Raw genomic sequence first — 18,163 nt, forward strand, 5'->3', positions numbered from 1 at the left:
TGCAGCACACTGACTACTTCACCTATCAGATCTTGGCATCACCTGGAAATTTATCCAAAGCAAATTTGGATCACGTGGCTCAGCTCCAAAATGCAAAATTCATCTGACATTCCCAGCTATGTAGCACCCCCAGAGAGCAAGTTGTGACATCCCAAACTAAGACCAGACAGACTGCAACCCAGAATTGCCTCTTTCTCTCCACCAGGCTCTCCTATGAAGACAGGCTGAGGGAGTTGGGCTTGTTCAGCCTGGAAAAGAGAAGGCTGTGGCCTTCTAGTACTTCAAGGGAGCTTATAAACAGGAGGGAGATCAACTTCTTATGTAGGCAGATAGTCATATGACAAGGGGGAATGGCTTTAAACTAGAAGAAGGGAAGTTCAGGTTAGATGATAGGAAGAAATTCTTTATTCAGGGGCGGTGAGGCACTGGCACAGCTGCCCAGAGAAGCTGTGGTGCTCCATCCCTGGAGGTATTCAAGGCCAGGTTGGATGGGGCCCTGAGCAGCCTGAGCTGGTGGGGGGCAGCCCTGCCCACGGCATGGAGTTAGAGCTCAATGATCTTTAAGGTCCCTCCCAACCTAAGCCATTTTGTAGTGATTCTGTGATTCTAATGCTTAAGGCCCTGCTCCTCCAGCAGGCTGCTTCCAGAGGAATGAAGCCTGTGTTGTAAAAGAGATATTCAGACAAATTTGCTTTAGGGTGTTGCAGAGAAAATTTTTGTATCAAATTCAGCATTTGGGTGAGATTCAGTAAGAATGGATGACGCCAACAGAGGTCAGTGTATCACTGTAACTCGGTCTCTTAATTTTAGTTACTAAAACTAGTTCACCTTGTAGATAATGACTTTTCCAAAGTGGGGAAGAGATTCGAAAGATGCCTATAAGTAACATCTTTTAAGAGGAACCGTCCTAGTTACTAGTTCTTCGTAAGAATAATAAGTGCAAACAAAAGGTCACCCTATTTTAGAAGGATAAGAAAGAGTGAATGTAGCACCTTTAGACATTTATTCCTCCTCCACCCTTTCCACTACACACAGAATTTTAAAACAAATGCTGAAAACAAATGAGAACATTATAAAATTGCCACTTGCGGTTTCAATTACAAGAAAGGTCACCAATGTGGTAGGAAATGCACCTTATGAACTACTGTTCGCCTTAGGACACTGTTGTTGCATCAACAAGGAACTGTACAGAGACTTGAAATGTATAATGCCATTTGTTAAAGTAAACAGAAAGTTTACTTTCTGCTCTGTTGAGAAATCCCGAGGGACATGTAGAAAATAGCAACCCTTTCTCAGCAGCCTGCCTCTTAATGAAAATCAAGAGCAAATTCCAGGAGTATTGACCTCAAAACAGCCCCTGGCAGCTTCATGCCTGCAAGCTGAGCAGAGCTCACCGACACTGAACATGTGATGAGGATGTGCTCCCAAAGGTGACTCCCACTCACCTTTGTGCAAGTGGCTGCAAACATAGCTCCCTGGCATTCAGAGTGCATGGGAGGAGGATGAAGCAACTGCAGTAGCAAGGAAAGATTCCATCTTTCCTCCTCTGGCTTGTTAACATCTTTCCTGGGCAGGAACCTTTGCATTCCTTTCTCTCAGCAGTTACTCCCACAGGTTCCCCATTCCCAAAACCTACTGCAGTCTTCATGTTGCCAAAACCCAAGCTGGACCAGGAACCAACAGATGGGGCTCTGCTGGGGCTCTCCAAATCTGCTAATGATTTCTTATGCAATCCTGTTTGTGCCTCAGTTACCCAAAAGCTGAGATTACAGCAGTGATCACTCTCCAGCTCTTCCAGGATTGTTTCTGTGCATCTGTAGCAAGCAGGGTATCGGCTTTCCTTTGGAGTCCTTTATACTCAGCCTAATACAAGCAGTGTAATGAACATCATGTGCTGCAGAGAGAGTCAATTATCACTGGAAAAGAAGCTCATATCAAATAAAGGAAAATAAACTGAGCCATGGCAGGCTCCACTATTCATTGACAGAGAGGACTCCTGTGCTGACCTACACAGATCTCTTGATTAGGGAAGACCTTCAAGTACTAAGGAGGTAGAATAAAACTCTGTCACCACTCAGCCTCACAGCCTACTGAGAGGCCATCACTCAGTGCTCTCCCAGCTATCATTTTTACCTGTTGGCCAGTGCACCTACATCTGAGAGTGCGGTCCACGTCACCAAAATATTAAGGTGGGATTCACCTCATCTGTCTTCACAAACAAATACCTGCAGCATAGATGTCTCCTGATGTCTGCACTTATCCAACTAGGACTCCTTTTGCAATCAAAGGCAGTAAATAATTAAAAGATGTAATCCTCTAGTCTTAACAAGACATCTAAACTCAGTCTGCTGAGTTAAACCCTGGAGCTGTCTGTATCTCTCTTCATCAGAGTGAGGAATTTGTTGAATTCAAAGCAATAACCTTTTATTGAACATCACAAACAAACAGGTTGGAGAAGAGCAGGGAGCCGTGGCCCAGTTGTGGGTCTGGCAGAGGGGATAAAAGAGCACACAGCTTTGGGCAATCATCCCAGAAGCACTGCCTTCAAGATAGTGAAGGAATTCCACACTGGAAGACACAATTCCAGGCCTCAAATTTCTCCAAGCCAGCAAAAAATACAGCCTTCCTCAAGCCAAGATAGTACAGGCAAGTTTGTCCATAGCATTCTATTTTTTGGGGGAGGGAATTGATGCTGAATCACTCAAAAAAAAACAACAAACAAACAAACAAGACTGTCTCTAAAATCCCATAGTATCATCTCAAATTAATCTACATGTTTTTCTGCTCATTTGCTCTACAGCAATATTTCAAATCATCTGCAGCTTTCATCCTTGGTTTGTATTTCCTAGAAGAAAATAAGCACCTGCTTCAACCTTTCTGCAAATGCATTGAAAAGAAATTTTATGTCATATTTCTGATGTTCATGTCAGTACTGGCTGTGCCAACTTGCCATCACGTAAGCAGGCACAAGCTGCTTCAAAGAAGTGTGTGCAAGTTCTGGTGCAGCAAAGAGTAGAAGAAGGCTGAAGGAGGATCCAGGTGCACACATGATGCACAACACAAGGCAGGACTGACCAAAATTAGTCAGCCATTTCCCTGACACACAGCATCCAACAAGGTAGTCAGAAAACAGCTCAAAACCCACCCGTAGGCCTTATAGTTGGGGAAGAGCAGGAGGAGGAAGGCTAAAATGCAGATTTTTTACCAGGAGCTGATAGTATCTGTAATGCAGAAAGATTCTGGGTTCTGTGTACGCCCTCATTACCTTAGACAAAATCTTAATACTCTCCGATCAGAGAACATTTCCCAAAAATTTCACATTTCAAAACTAAAACCAGCCCAGCACCCTGTGAATCAGGCAAGGCTTCCCCTACTCTTTCCAGTCCTATTTCACATTCCTTGGCTTTCCTGTAGCCTGCCCATCACTGCTCTAAACTTCTAATGTGACCATGTCACCTCAACAGTGATGACAGATGGAATTCCACACATTGCAATACCCCTTTCCACATTAAATACAGACAGGTCTGTTGTGGACCAGCCTAACTGTTTGGGCCTGAGATGTTTTAGGAAGAGGAATTATCCTTGCAAAAACATTGGTTCAGATTTTTCCTTCATCATCATCTCCCTTCAGGTAGCTGAAAGAGTTAGTAGGCAAGGCAGGCCAAAGTTCCACGTCTCTCCTTTGTAGGAGAGACATTATCACCTTCTGCAATCTCAATCCACACTAACAGAGCGATAACAGCAAGGAGGTAGCAAAGATCTGTATTCAAAGATATGCTTGTAAGTCTGATGCTTATGTGAATATGGAGCATGATAGGGTCAAGATAAAAAAAAAAAAACTGTGAAAAGCTAATTTATTTCCCCAGGGTGACTGACTCTTTGTTCTGTCAAGGACTTATTTCCTTGCAGTAAGCAGCACTTAGTGAATTTATTTGAAGTCAAATACTTTGTGTCTGTCTCTTCTCTCATTAACAAAAAAAAATCTTTAGAATTTCTCTTTGAAACAAGGTTCATAATCTGAACAATAAACAGATAAACAAAGCTTGTTAGAAAAATGATTATGTTTTCTCACCCACTTAAGAACCTGGATACTTCCATTCTGCGCAGAGCCCTAGATACAACAGTTAAAGCTAGTGTAGCAAACCTATATCCTTGTATTTGCCAGTTCCAGGCCTGTGAAAGTATGTGGATACAGCCGCAAAGCCAGTACAGCTGTGATGCTTAACCAGCTTCATCCACATCCTAGCTCCATTTATGAATATTTGGAAACCTCAATTTAGACGAATTTGGAAATCTATTTAGAAATAGGTTTTCACAAAGCTGTGTCTTTTCAGGCAGGCAAAATAGGCTATTCAGACTATATACTGCACAAGCTAGAAAACACAAGGACAAAAATATTCCCAGGTGAAAGCATCCAATTAGTGACCACTACCATGTTGACAAGCCCCTTCATATTCTGCCTACAACACATGTAAGGGAGAGGTCCAACCAGCAGGTTACCCCTGAAAAGGCAGCAGACCTCTGCCATGCATTGCACTCAGTGGGGCTGATCCCCACCAACGCATCCATTTGGTCATCCAGAATCATCTCAGAGAGTATCCTCACCAAGGCCTACAGGCACAATATTGTTCCCAAAATGCACAAAGGGAATAAACCTAGTCCCATACCTCCTTCCTTCATGCCTTGTGCTCAAGGAAAAGAGCTTCAGTTTGATTAACAAGGCTGGAACATAGCCCCACCATGATTTTCAGTAAACACTTCTTTTTTTTTTAGAAGCAAAATCATAAAACAATAATTTCTGAAATCTAAAAAGTGAAATAGCAGGTCTCTGAGCAACAGAAAAACATGCCTCTTTCATCTTTTCTTCAGTTTGGGAAGCCTTGCTAAGCTGAGGGAGTTCCCAATACACTCCGACAATGGAGTTTGAGTGATGCACACAAGATTTCCCCTTGGAGATAGGGGAAGGAGGTGCTAGAGATTTACAAACCAGTGAGTCTGGATTGCATGCCCAGGGAAGCTCTAGGAGAGAAATATGAGAGCAGTAAGGATTTCTTATGGGCAAATTGTTTCAAAACAATCCACTTTTCTTTTCTGGCCGAGCTTATTGGATAGGCAATTTTGTAAATAATTGGATTTTTGTTTAATTAAATGAAGTACCTGCATACATTTCCTACTTTTTAATTAAAAGTTAAGACACTTGACTATCCTCCAAACATCCTGCCTTCTCATTCCTCTCCAGAGTGGGTAAACAGGAAATCTTGCATAATTCTCAATGTTCTTTATACCAGTTTGTCATAGGTATGGTGCCAGAAGGCATTTAACACCTTAGTTGATAAGAATCCCCAGCTGCTTAATTACTACTGGAATTGTAAATAGGGGAAAAACCAACAGTAGTAGTTCAGCAAACATTAGAATGAGCTTCAGAGAGCCTTTATTTACTAATTTACTAAGTTACTAATTATCAGGTCAAATAGCAGAGCAAGAAAGCACTTGCTGATGACCCAGTTCGATCACCTAGAACAAGCACTGAAAAAGTACCTAGCACAGGTTTTACAGTACACTCCAGTAACCACACTGAGATAATGTACTCCAGAAAACCCTGTTCAATGGCCAAATATATTCAACAGTTCTTAGCAGACAAAGCTCCATTCATGGCACTGAGCTGTGTGGTGCAATAGATACATCAGAATGAAGAGATACCATCCAAAGAGACCTGGACGGACTTGAAAAGTAGACCCACAAGAACTTAATGATGTTCAACAAGGTCAAGTGCAAGGCATTGCATTTTTGGGTCAGTGTCATCCTAGATGCGAATACAGACTGGGAGCACTCACTGAGAGCAGCCCTGTGGAGAAGGACTTTCGTCCTGGTGAATGTAAAGCTGGACATGAACCAGCAATGCATGCTTGCAGCCCAGAAGGGTAACCGTATCCTAAGCTGCAACAAGAGTGATGGTCAGCAGGGAGAGGAAAGAGATTGGGGATTGTCCCCCTCGTGAGGCCCCATCTGCAGCACTGTGCCCACACCTGAGGCAAGAAAGACCTGGAGCTGCTGGAGCAGGTTAAAAGAAGGGCCATGAAGATGATCAGAGGGCTGGAGCACCTCTCCTGTGAAGACAGACCAAGGGAGCTAGGCTTGTTCAGCCTGGAAAAGAGAAGGCTCCAAGGAGACCTCACTGTGGCCTTCTAGTACTTCAAGGGAGGGAGATCAACTTCTTATGTAGGCAGATAGTGATAGGACAAGGGGGAATGGCTTTAAACTAAAAGAAGGGAAGTTCACGTTAGATGATAGGAAGAAATTCTTTACTCAAAGGGTGGTGAGGCACTGGCACAGCTGCCCAGAGAAGCTGTGGTGCTCCATGCCTGGAAGCATTCAAGGCCAGACCGGATGGGGCCCTGGGCAGCCTGAGCTGGTGGGGGGCAGCCCTGCCCACGGCAGGGGGTTGGAACTGGATGACTAATATCTCTCCCAAGCTAAGCCATTCTAACGATTCTATGATCCTCTGACCCCAAATTTATTTCATGACTGTGGCCCAGTTCATCTGAAAGGGGCAAATATACCACTTACCTCCCCCACGTCACATCTCCCTTCAGAATGGACAGACATTGTCCTGGGACCCAGAGTTTATCTACCTTCCGCCTGATTACAGCCTTCTACCTGATCTGCTTGTCAGCAGGTCCCCAGCCTGACACATAAGGGAGCAGTGCACTTCACATGTTCTGAAAAGAAGAAATCCACCCCAGTTGGTTCATTCAAAAGTACTAGGAGGGATGCTGGCTCTGGAGAAGCCAGCCAAAATTAGGGGCGATCTGCATACCACTCTTCAGCTCATAAGATTTTCAAATGCAATTTTCTGCATTTTTAAGCAGAAGCCTACTTTCATGTAAGAGATAAGGGTAGGTTGAAGGTCTCCTGCATGAATCCTGAGGAGCCAGTCTCAGCACTGGTGTAGCCATTCGTGTGGAAGAAAACTCTGCACATCTCAGGCAAACAGAGAAATGTCAATAAAACACATTTGCCCTCCTAGAGAAGAAAGAGGAAGTGAAGGAAGTGCAAACAGGAATCTGGGCAGATGTTCAATATGGCATTGAAGACAGAGAGAAAGATTACATATGAATCTGACAATGAGCAAAATGGACTATAAAGAGACAAGAGAATGCTGACCAAAATTGAAATTACTCTAAATAGAGAAAGAAACTCAGAGGGAAGAGAAGAAAAACTAAAATGAAGGGTGAAAAAGCAAGACTTGAAGCAGGAGAGGAAGAGAGGAGCCTTTCGTGCAATAAGAAGCTAAAGCCATATATGCAATAAGAAAGTATAGAAAGCAAAGGGAAGTCCAGACATCCACGTGCAAATATGACCTCTGGTGGGACAATTCTATAGAGCAGTTTTCAGTTATCATAGGCTATATTCTATGACCCCGGTAACTCAGAACCTGTCTGCAAACCAACTGTGTGTGGTTTCTCAGCTTTTTCATGATAATAACTTAATGAAAAAAAAAAAAAAATCCATAAACACCTTTTAAATGTGGTTGTGTAGTTTATTTTCAATGCATGAATGGTAGCCTAAAGGCAAAACAGAAAAAAAATTGTGGCAAAGAAAATAGAAATGACCTACAACCTAAAATTGGAGCCTGAATACTTCAAATCAGAGATGAAAGGCCACAGCAAAGGAGCAGTCTTGTTCCAGTTATCACTCTCAAAATGTGTATTAAAATCAGCTGTATCATTTCTCTTACATCATTGTCTCATGAAGAGACAGACCAGGAGCCAGATCTGCTTTGGGAACCACAGAGACATGAAAATCCAGAGCTGGTCATCAGAAAGCTCAAAAAAACTAAGCTCAAGCTCAAAGAAGTTTATGTAAAGTCACAGAAGACTTTGTAACACTTTACCTCTCTGACCTATTGTAACATAGCATGGGCCCACAGAAGAAAGTATATCTTCAGTTCCAAACAAGCACATTCTCAATCATGGGTTTAGAAATCCTCGCAGGGATGATTCTGTAGTTCATTGGACTTCTCCTTCCCCGAATTACTAGAAGAGGCAAGCACTTCTCATTTGTTACTTAGTGGTAACTCCTAAGCAGCAAAAAAATTCTGTGGGATCCCTTTAACACCCAGGCCTGTTATCTGTTGAAAGAAAGAAAGAAAGAAAGAAAGGAAGGAAGGAAGGAAGGAAGGAAGGAAGGAAGGAAGGAAGGAAGGAAGGAAGGAAGGAAGGAAGGAAGGAAGGAAGGAAGGAAGGAAGGAAGGAAGGAAGGAAGGAAGGAAGGAAGGAAGGAAGGAAGGAAGGAAGGAAGGAAGGAAAGAGGGAAGGAAGGAAGGAAGGAAGGAAGGAAAGAGGGAAGGAAGGAAGGAAGGAAGGAAGGAAGGAAGGAAGGAAGGAAGGAAGGAAGGAAGGAAGGAAGGAAGGAAGGAAGGAAGGAAGGAAGGAGGGAAGGAAGGAAGGAGGGAAGGAGGGAAGGAGGGAAGGAGGGAAGGAGGGAAGGAGGGAAGGAGGGAAGGAGGGAAGGAGGGAAGGAGGGAAGGAGGGAAGGAAGGAGGGAAGGAAGGAGGGAAGGAGGGAAGGAGGGAAGGAGGGAAGGAAGGGAGGAAGGGAGGAAGGGAGGGAGGGAGGGAAGGAGGGAGGGAGGGAGGGAGGAAGGAAGGAAGGAAGGAAGGAAGGAAGGAAGGAAGGAAGGAAGGAAGGAAGGAAGGAAGGAAGGAAGGAAGGAAGGAAGGAAGGAAGGAAGGAAGGAAGGAAGGAGGGAAGGAGGGAAGGAGGGAAGGAGGGAAGGAGGGAAGGAGGGAAGGAGGGAAGGAGGGAAGGAGGGAAGGAGGGAAGGAGGGAAGGAAGGGAGGAAGGGAGGAAGGGAGGGAGGGAGGGAGGGAGGGAGGGAGGGAGGGAGGGAGGGAGGGAGGGAGGGAGGGAGGGAGGGAGGGAGGGAGGAAGGAAGGAAGGAAGGAAGGAAGGAAGGAAGGAAGGAAGGAAGGAAGGAAGGAAGGAAGGAAGGAAGGAAGGAAGGAAGGAAGGAAGGAAGGAAGGAAGGAAGGAAGGAAGGAAGGAAGGAAGGAAGGAAGGAAGGAAGGAAGGAAGGAAGGAAGGAAGGAAGGAAGGAAAAAATAAAATAAAAACATTCAAATGTTGTGTAAAAAAATATCATAACAACCTATCCCTACATCAAGAGTCTCTTGCTTTAAGAAGAGTCAAAAAAGAGTCATTACATGGAGCTCTTTAGAATCTTAGAGCATGAAGAACTTTAAGATTATTAAGCACTGGTCACTAATTTTGGTAATTTACACATTATCAGTAAGCATTACATGTAGTATTATTTTACCTAAACAAGCCATACCAATTTTTAAACAGCTTTGCCCATACAAAACACATGTGAGTTTGGAAAATACCAATTCCCTTTTATAGCTGGAAAAGAGATAAAAGAGTTCATAATAACCTTTTGATATTTAATTCTCTTGTGGCCTCCTAAACTCTACTGCTTGAGAGATGTACTAGTTCTCAGCCATAGGAAATCTCTTCCAAGCACTGCTTTCCATTAGAAGGACTCAGATCCCAGGGTAGAGCCCATCCCTCCCAGAACATGTCTTCATCTATTGCCAAACTGATAATGCAGTTTAATTTTTTTTCCATTTCCCTCACTAATAGCCCTTCCCTTCTACACCATTGGTCAACTTCCAGGGAATGATAGCAAATGCAATTGTAGAGCAGATGGACTGCAAAATGAAGACAGAAAAAAAAAAAAAAACAACTTTGGATATTTTTTTCCCCTGGAAAAAAAAATATGTATTGTTAATTATTTAAAATGTAGAGCCCACTTTTAACTTTCAAAAAAAAAAATCTCACAATCTGGGGGAATGGGATGCATACTTTTGCTCTGGTGACTTATTTCCTTACAGTATATTACAGAACACGCTATATAAACAGGCAAACATAGGAGATGCAGGCCTGAGAGGTCTAATTTACAGAAAGATCTAAAATCCCATCACCTTGAATATCTCTCCTGCCTGAGGCTCCTTGGCCAGGGTGGCCTCGTCCAACCCATCGTAGGCAGACGTCACGTACATCTCCGCGTAGTCCTTTCCTCCAAAGCAGCAGGAGGTGATCCTTGAAGTTGGCAGCCTCACAGTTTGGATTCTTTTTCCTGGGAAAAATATGAGAGTTTCCAATTCCCTTTTTACAGGGAGGATGCAAATGTGAAGTTACCATGAGTGAAGGTGTCACAGCTATGGGTGTTTACTCAGAAGGCACTGCCCTTGCAGTGGAGCCAAGCTCAGGCAGTGGTCTCCTCCAGAGATGCTCGTGGAGGCCAGGCTGTTCCACAAAAAGGGCTCAGCCAGAGCAGGCCTCACCTGTCTCTGGATCAATGCGGATCACTCTTCCTCCATCAATGCAGGCCACCCAGAGCTTCCCCTCTGCATCAATGCACATCCCGTCAGGCATCTGCTCCTCCTCCTCCAAGTGGTACACCAGTCTGGGGCAGGCTGCAGGAGAGGCACGAGACAGCTTTCCAGGAGTGTCTCGTTATGAGCAAGGCACCCCTGAATTTAAATATCAGCAATTATCTCTCTCTCTTAGGCAAAGATCAAGAATTGCACTTATTTTGAGGGCCAGCAAAGCCCCCCATTTTGATTAGGCCTGGGTACCACATGGGCTACGGCACAGGGCCTGCACCAAACATGCAGGCAGTGGCACAGGATCATTGGGATTTCATATTTTGGGGAGAAAATCTTCTTATAAAATCTGTTTTAGAAATTATTTCTCCTAAAATTTAGACAGCAGAGAAAGCAGCAACCTGAGTAATTGCAATTATTTTATATGATTTTCACACACGATTACACCAAGGTCAGACTGACCGGAGCACAAGGGATGAAAGTTCAGCTGTTCCAACTCCCATGGAGCATAACAGGTTGATACAGCCCAAAAATACATCACAGTTTTGACTGAGGTTCTATCAGTCGAGCTCATATTTGAATTTCCTTCCTGCATAAAAAATATTTATCTAGAAAATGACTTTATGTGAAATTTATCCAACATCTTCAGATAACTTTACCTTCAGAAATGAGAAACTTCAGTAGCAATGATAATTTGTTTTCTAAAATACATTTCTGTGACATACTTGCATACTAATTCTGCATTCATATTTATGAAGTGAATATAATTGAAGCATTCCAGTAGATGGCAGTCGAGAATAAACAGCACCCTTGTTAGCATAAACTAATTATCAGGATAAATGGCTTCATCCCTGCAGCTCCTTGGGGACGGCTCTAAACGCAAGCCATCTATCCAGCTGAAAGTGCTAAAGTCAAAGGACTGTCAAAAGATAGTTCACCAAATGCACCTGCCGTATAACTAAACTTGAGAAAAATCACGGTCAGCCTGCTAAGAAGCTGTAACGACAAGATATGAGATCAGATAAACCACAACATATTACACTCCCCAGCCTTGCTGCATAAAGAGCAAAAACACTCCTTGAGAACTCAAAAAAAGTGTGTGTACCAATCTTTCCAGTGCACACGTCATAGCTGAAGGCATGCACAGCGTACGCCAGGCTGTCAATGTGAAAGAAGGTCCTGTGGTCCAGGGACCAGTCCAGACCATTGGAGATGTCCACTTCATCTAACTGTTTTATTACTGATAGGTCAGGGAAAAGAGTGTAGAGAGCCCCTTGCCGTCTTGCTCGGACCCCTGGTGCTGTCTCCTCAGCCATCGTGCCTGAAAGAAAGCAGAAGTGTTGCTTAGGATGGAAGAGCTTGTTCCCACAGGAACCTGCTTGGCCAGAAGCTTCCTCTAACTTTTAGCAAGAAGTCCTAGCAACAGGCATTGTTGTCACACTCCTTTAAGCTCTCGTGACTTCAGCTGTTATTCATTGGATATTGAATACTCTAGTCCAATAGTATATATTTCCCAGGCTGTCTCAAATAGTGAGAACATCTCCAACTCAAGGTAACACTCGGTAACAAAGCAGCTGAAGTGTGGAGACATTGTGAGGATGGAGAGTTTGTAGAAATGGGCCTGGAGAGGTTCCTATACACCAGTGGGAAACAGCAGGGTGGTAGAAGAAAAGAAAAATCCTCCCCTCTTGTCAGTGAGAATGGGGCAGAATGGGTGCTGTCAGAGTGGTGAGACAGAGAAGAGGAGCTGTCCCTGGAAAGTGATCCTGGCAAATGGCAGGACAAGTTTCTGCATCTCCGTGAGCTTTCAGTCTTAGGCAGCAAGAGTGAGAAGAAAGCCACAAGACACCAAAGGCTGAGGTTTTGCGTACAGCCCTCAAAGAAAAAAGAGGATGCAGGCAAGTGTCATATGCTCTTGTTTTTTTTGTGGGCTACTTTTATTATTCAAATGCACTGTGACCTCAAAAATGTAGGTGCTGTAAATCACATGGCTACCTCAGAAAACAGTAAAGAATAACAAAGTTGAGGTTTTAAAAAAATCAAATTATTCTTCAGTATTGCACTCAGCACTCATTGTTTAGTTCTGATTCACCCTTTTCCAAAGAGAGAGTTCAGCAATGTGTAAGCTTCTAATAGGGAGTATTTACATTTTCTTTCAGCTGTGACAATCTGTTTCAGGTGGTCTCATAGATTTCTGAGATGGTGGTCAAGATTTCTGAGTTACTTTTACAACATTTGGCCATACCTGCTGTTGAAATCACTGATCCACTCTGCACAGCTAGGAGCAGGTGTACAAAGCAGATTTTCTTTAACTTCTCTCCCATTCTCACTCTTAAGTCCAGTGACACATCATCCCTAAAGCATAACTGGGAGCCAAAGGTATTTGCTGATTTTAGCAAATACAAAAGAAGACAACACGGCTGGCTAGCAGATAAAGTGTGGGGCCATTTCCTCTCTCATCAGTCTCTCTCTGCTCTTGGCTGTGCCTGGGAGGAAAACAAGCACAGGGACACCCTGGCTGCATTGCAACCAGTGGCAGCCAGAGGCTTTCTGCCAGTATCGTTTCCCGCATGCTGCAGGTTTTGGGGAAATGCCATCTGCCAAATAGAAGCAGAGCCTTCCTGCCTGACAGTCCTTATGGGCAGCCCCTGCCCTCATCTAGATCAAAGGATTCAGGATTGCATGTCCTCCTCCGCTGGGTGATCGGAGGCTGAAGCAGCAGCTGAGCACAGCACTCACACGATCACCCACACTGGCGACAGTGGTTTTTGTGGGGAACTCAACAAAGGAGTTGACATGGAATAAAATGCACTGCATAAAACACACCGTCATTGGTTTCTCTTTGCTCCAGAAGAAATTTCTGCTAGGGACTTACCAGCAAAATACCTCCCCTTTGGATCCACTTTGCCATCATTGAACCTGTTGTTGGGTTTATCCTGCTCAAGCTCAAGGATGGTGGTGACCTTCTGGGTGTCCCAGTCCAGAAAGGCAAACCTGGTCCCCAGGGTGATGACGTAGCCCCCACGTTGCCGCAGGGCCACAGAGCTGACACGGGCATCTGTGGGTGAGAGGGAGCAGAAAAAGATGGGCACCTCCGGGCCCACCAGCAGCCCTGATCTCCCACAACTCTCCAAGGGCACCCCTGGCCCAAGAAAGGCCCAGCTGATGCAAACAGAGCAAAGGCAACATTTCTCCAGTCACCTCTGCGACATCCTCAAGGACAACATCTTGCCATCTCCACGTCCTCCAAATATCCCTATCTGCAGGGCACACACAGCCCTTGGGACCAAGCCTTTCCCTCTGCAGACACAGAGGAGACTCCTGAGACAAGTGAATACCCACGACAGCGGTGCCCTTACCCACAGACACGCACTGCACCTCATGGCTGACGGCGCTCCAGCGGCAGACTTTCTGGCCGTTAATGTCAACGTAGATGAGCGCGTTCTCCCGTTCTTCCCAGACCGGACATTCCCCCATCCGGTTCTTCTCCTTCCCGATAGATTCAATTCTGATGGAGGAGGACATGGCCTGAGGGGAAGAGAGTCAGGAACTGATTTAATGAAAAGCTCCCAGCGTGTGCATTTTTCATCCTGACAATGCTTAAAAGTGGAATTTGTGACTGGCAAAGCCCCTCAAATCCCAAACAGTGGAATAATGTAGGAGGCTCCTGTGACATTTCCGTGGTCTCAGGTTTTATCCTACCTGCTTTGGTTTGAGCAATCACCTCTTTTACACAGCTATTGCAAAACAGAGGGGGCCTTGGCTCCCACAGTCAGCGCTGACAGAGGTGCCACTGCTGCACCCACCCATCAGAGATGAGAGATGTGCCCTGGGAGCCGGCCAGCCCCTGACACAATACTCTTCCTATAGCCTACTATTGTTTTGCAGGCATTGTTTCCCAGCAGGTGAGCTGAGGATAAGATTTGCTGATAATTCATTAGCACTAATAACTTCAAAGTGAAATGGGAAGAGCCAGTAACCACCACGAGCAAAAATGCCCACATTTTGGAGGTAGGGGACCGTTCTCACTCTTTGGTCCCAAGGTGAGGTCAAGACAATTGGTTTTGCCCTAGAATATAACCTTCTCTCCCCAGAAACAGTGTCCAAAGAAGATGCTGAGAGTGGCCAACACACTAATTACTAAGAAGTGATTTTGTATGTGTGCATTAGGGTACGGGATTGGTAGTTATTTGACCTCATTGGTTCTTTGCCCAACTGCCATGTCCATATGCCTTCTATTTGTAATATATACAGAGCATCTCTGGGTCTCTGCTTTGACACTAGACTTCACTGAAGAAAGATGCAGGCAACATCATGTCTAAAGTAAAATCCAAAATTCATTGTGAGATGCCAGAAAAAAAAGAACCTCCTAAAAGCCCATTTTGTGCAGCGCCTCACAGCTGCTGCCCACAGCACTAACATGTCAGCAATGAGCACGCAAGAAAAAAATAATACTTCCAAGCAGAAACCACCAAATCCTGCCATATTCTCCCCAAAAGGAATGCAAAAGGCTAAAAACATCCCGATCACTCTGGCTGTGTCACCTCTGCAGAATGTCATCAGCATTTCAGCCTCCTGAACCCATTACAAGAGTGGGGCAGTACACGTTATTTCCTCTTAAGAATGAAGAACTAATGTCAAAACATCCACGTGAAAATGAAAAGCAAAGCCAATTCAAGTCAATAACTGGCCGTACAAGGGTCCCTTTCTGTTTTACTCCCTCCCCAGCCAGCAAACATCGTTTCATTTTTAATTTCAAGCCAAAGCTCTGCACAAGACCACATACAGCTGAAGCTTTAATGCACAACAGCAGCCGTGTACAGCGAGGAGTTGTAAGCACCATCTTCCCTGGGCCAAACAGCTGAGCACTTCCATCAAGCTGAAGGGCACCAATGTGAAACTCCGTGAGTAATCAAAACAACACACCTGCTGAGGAAAGGATTGCAGGACTGGGGCCGATGCCTCTTTTCCAGCATGAAACTGGCTGCTGTTTTCAGAGCTGATTAAAAATGAGTAAGAGCTGATGCTATCAGCAGCGGGCAGGAAGCCGGCCGTGCTTTCCATGCAGTCAGCAGGTGAGGCCGCGGGCTGAGAGCAGCACAACATACGATGGGAAAAGTCCTTGCTCAGTGTTTTCTTGTGTCATGAGAGCAGGAGAGGAAGAGAGACACTGCACCACACATGTGCCCTGGGGCCAGCCCCATCTTCCCCAATTTAGGTGCAAATGAGTATTTCGGGTGACAAAAAGGTGTGTTGGGGTGGCTTCCCAGACTTTATTTTTCCCCCTTGTCTGGCATTGGCCATTTTTTGGTCTATGGAAGTGCAGGTGGGTGATGCTGAGTTCCTCTTCCCACCCAACCCACCCTGAAGAGGGAGGATGGTCCTGTGTGGAGTCAGGAGTTGGATTTGATGATCCTCCTAGCTAGGGGTATTTTATGATCCAAAGGTGATAACGATGTGAGGAGCAGACAGGAACATGGCAGGTACAGAGCCCTGCTGGGAGACAGCCAGGGCCACCCATGGCATCCTGGCCCCTGGCAGAAGCCTGTCCTGAACTGGCATATGGGAGCAATGCATTTCCTTACCTATGTAAGAACGTAACAAACACTTTAAATTGATGCTCAAATTATTCACCCACGTAAGTAAATAACCGAGTTAGACCACAGTCATCATTGTTTCAAACCCAGAGATAACAACTTTAGAGCCCTAAGCCAGAGACCTGCTCTAATATTCCTCACCAAAGCCAGTAGCACTCCCAGCCCCAGCTCCTGCCATGCTCTCACAGCTGTGCCTGGGCTGAGGACAAACCCCAGGCTGCAGCACAGCACAGACCTTCCACCTCTACCACAGAATCATAAAATTAAGGTTGGAAAAGAGTTCAGTGATCATCCAGTCCAAATACCAGCCCATCCCCACCATGCCTGCTAACCATGCCCCTCAGTGCCACATCCACATCCCTGGGGACAGTGACTCCACCACCTCCCTGGGCAGCCGGTGCCATTGCCTCACCAATCCTTCTGAGAAGGAATTCTTCCTAATATCTACCTGCAACACTACTCATTTTGCTTCATTCTTTCTTTCCACCTAAAATTATACCTCTGAAGAAGATTTCATGTAGAATTATATATGTACATATCATTCTATATATCATTTATTTCCCACTCATCTCTTTTGTCCTGGTGACTTGACCTCCCCCACCACACACAAGCCAAGTCATGCAAAGGCAGGAAACCTTTTCCTCACCACATTAACAAGAAAATTGTGCACACTGCTGGGCCAGCAAGCAGCTTGGGTGCAACTGGAGGCTCCTGCTGTCCCCCTGCCCAGGGACCCCCAGGCCTACAGCACTGAAGACATCCTCACACCACCCCAGACATGATGTACTCACTGGTGCACCTGGACCCCAACAGAGTTCTTCCCCCAGTCCATTTCTGCCTCCCCAGAGGCCACCTCAGAGGCTTTGTGGTCTCCAGGCACAAGTGGTGCAAACCTGCAGCAACCTCCACCATGCACTTTCATCTGCCTTTAACTCTGCCAGTTTGCAAAGCACAAATGTAAAGCAAAGTTGGCCACGCACCCCTGTACTTGTACCTGTGTCTGGGGCTTCCCGCTCCCTTGCAGTGCTTCCTGCTGGGCTCCAGCCCTGCTGATCTGCTCTGGTGCTGCTTCTTATAGGCCCCAGCTCTTCCCAAGCTGGGGGAGTGTAGCGAGGCACTAGTGCACCATGCATATTAATGCAGTATTTAAATACTGTTATTTCTCTTGTGTTACCTACAGGCATGCACTCAGACAATAGCACTGAATTTGTTACTGCGACTATGCAAGTGTTCAGCAAATCTGTTGCTCCTCTCCTTTTTTCACCAGACCCTGAATTACCCTTGCATAGCTTCTTCTCCTTAGAGTACAGTTCAACTTTACTCCCTCTGGAAACTTTGCTTTGCATGTAATTTGACCATCCTCAGCCCTTAAAGTCTTCCTTCAGCCAGACAGTCCCCTCCTGCAGCCAGCAGTGCTGTCCTGGTGACAAGCGACATGGTTAGAGCTCATGAAAGCAATCACTAACACACTCCAGACAGCCACTCACCCCAGCAGAAGTCCACTCAACGGTGTTGTCCAAAAACCAGGGGAGGCCTTCTCGAGGGCTCACCCTTCTGTAGGACTGAGATGGCCCCTTCCCGACCTTCAGATGGGCAGAGCTGCAGCTCCCCCGGCACACAGTGCTACCTGCTTTTATTCTGGCAGAGCTCCTTTACCTGCAAAGGTTTATTTGAGATTTCCCCAGCTTGGTTGGGAATAAATACGTTTCACCTATGACTATAGATTTTGGTCACGAGGATGAAAAACCCCTCAGGGCACAGCAGCTGCTCCTCCTGATACAGTTTCTCCTGTCATTGAGCTCTTGCTCAACCCAACACGAAATCAAGTAAGTACCATTAATAAGACAGAGACTGAACAAAAGCCAGGAAGCCTTCCCTTCCACCAGCCAGCAGGTGGGAGGGAAAGGTTGGGCAGTGGCAACTGCTCGGACCATTTGTAGGCCCACGCTCGGTCAGGAAGCTCCAGTTGGAATACATCCTGCTTCCCAGGATGCTGGAGGCAGCTCTGGCTTTGGCACTGAGGGCTGCTGGACTGCAGCCAGGTTTTGGCAACATGGTAAGCACAGCTCTGTCAGCAGAGTGGGCTCTTCCTCACCACTTGGTACCTGTGAAACCGGCTGGAAGAAGTGCAGCATGCGATCTTGTGAAAGGGAGAGCTGGCATTTCTTCCTATAATCTC

At 45.5% G+C, this 18,163-nt stretch overlaps 1 protein-coding gene across 2 annotated transcripts; it reads right to left on the reverse strand.

Annotated features, from left to right (window-relative positions):
• Nucleotides 1-7,576: 7,576 nt before the first annotated feature.
• LOC116230714 (regucalcin-like) lies at nt 7,577-13,922 on the reverse strand. 2 transcript variants are annotated; one of them, XM_090135071.1, is made up of 6 exons: nt 13,747-13,922; nt 13,263-13,445; nt 11,493-11,708; nt 10,346-10,477; nt 9,983-10,137; nt 7,577-8,131 (listed from the first exon to the last, which is right to left on the reverse strand). In XM_090135071.1, exons 1-6 carry the CDS (start codon nt 13,910-13,912, stop codon nt 8,081-8,083), a joined length of 903 nt encoding a protein of 300 aa, XP_089991197.1. In that variant the 5' UTR covers nt 13,913-13,922; the 3' UTR covers nt 7,577-8,080. The 2 variants fall into 2 exon arrangements, with proteins under 2 accessions (XP_089991197.1, XP_031451901.2); XM_031596041.2 differs by having other exon boundaries at nt 8,068-8,124.
• Between the last annotated feature and the right edge of the window lie 4,241 nt (nt 13,923-18,163).

Source organism: Phasianus colchicus, chromosome 1 (genome assembly GCF_987193195.1).
Source record: "Phasianus colchicus chromosome 1, bPhaCol1.hap1.1, whole genome shotgun sequence".
NCBI classification, from domain to species: Eukaryota; Metazoa; Chordata; class Aves; order Galliformes; family Phasianidae; genus Phasianus; species Phasianus colchicus.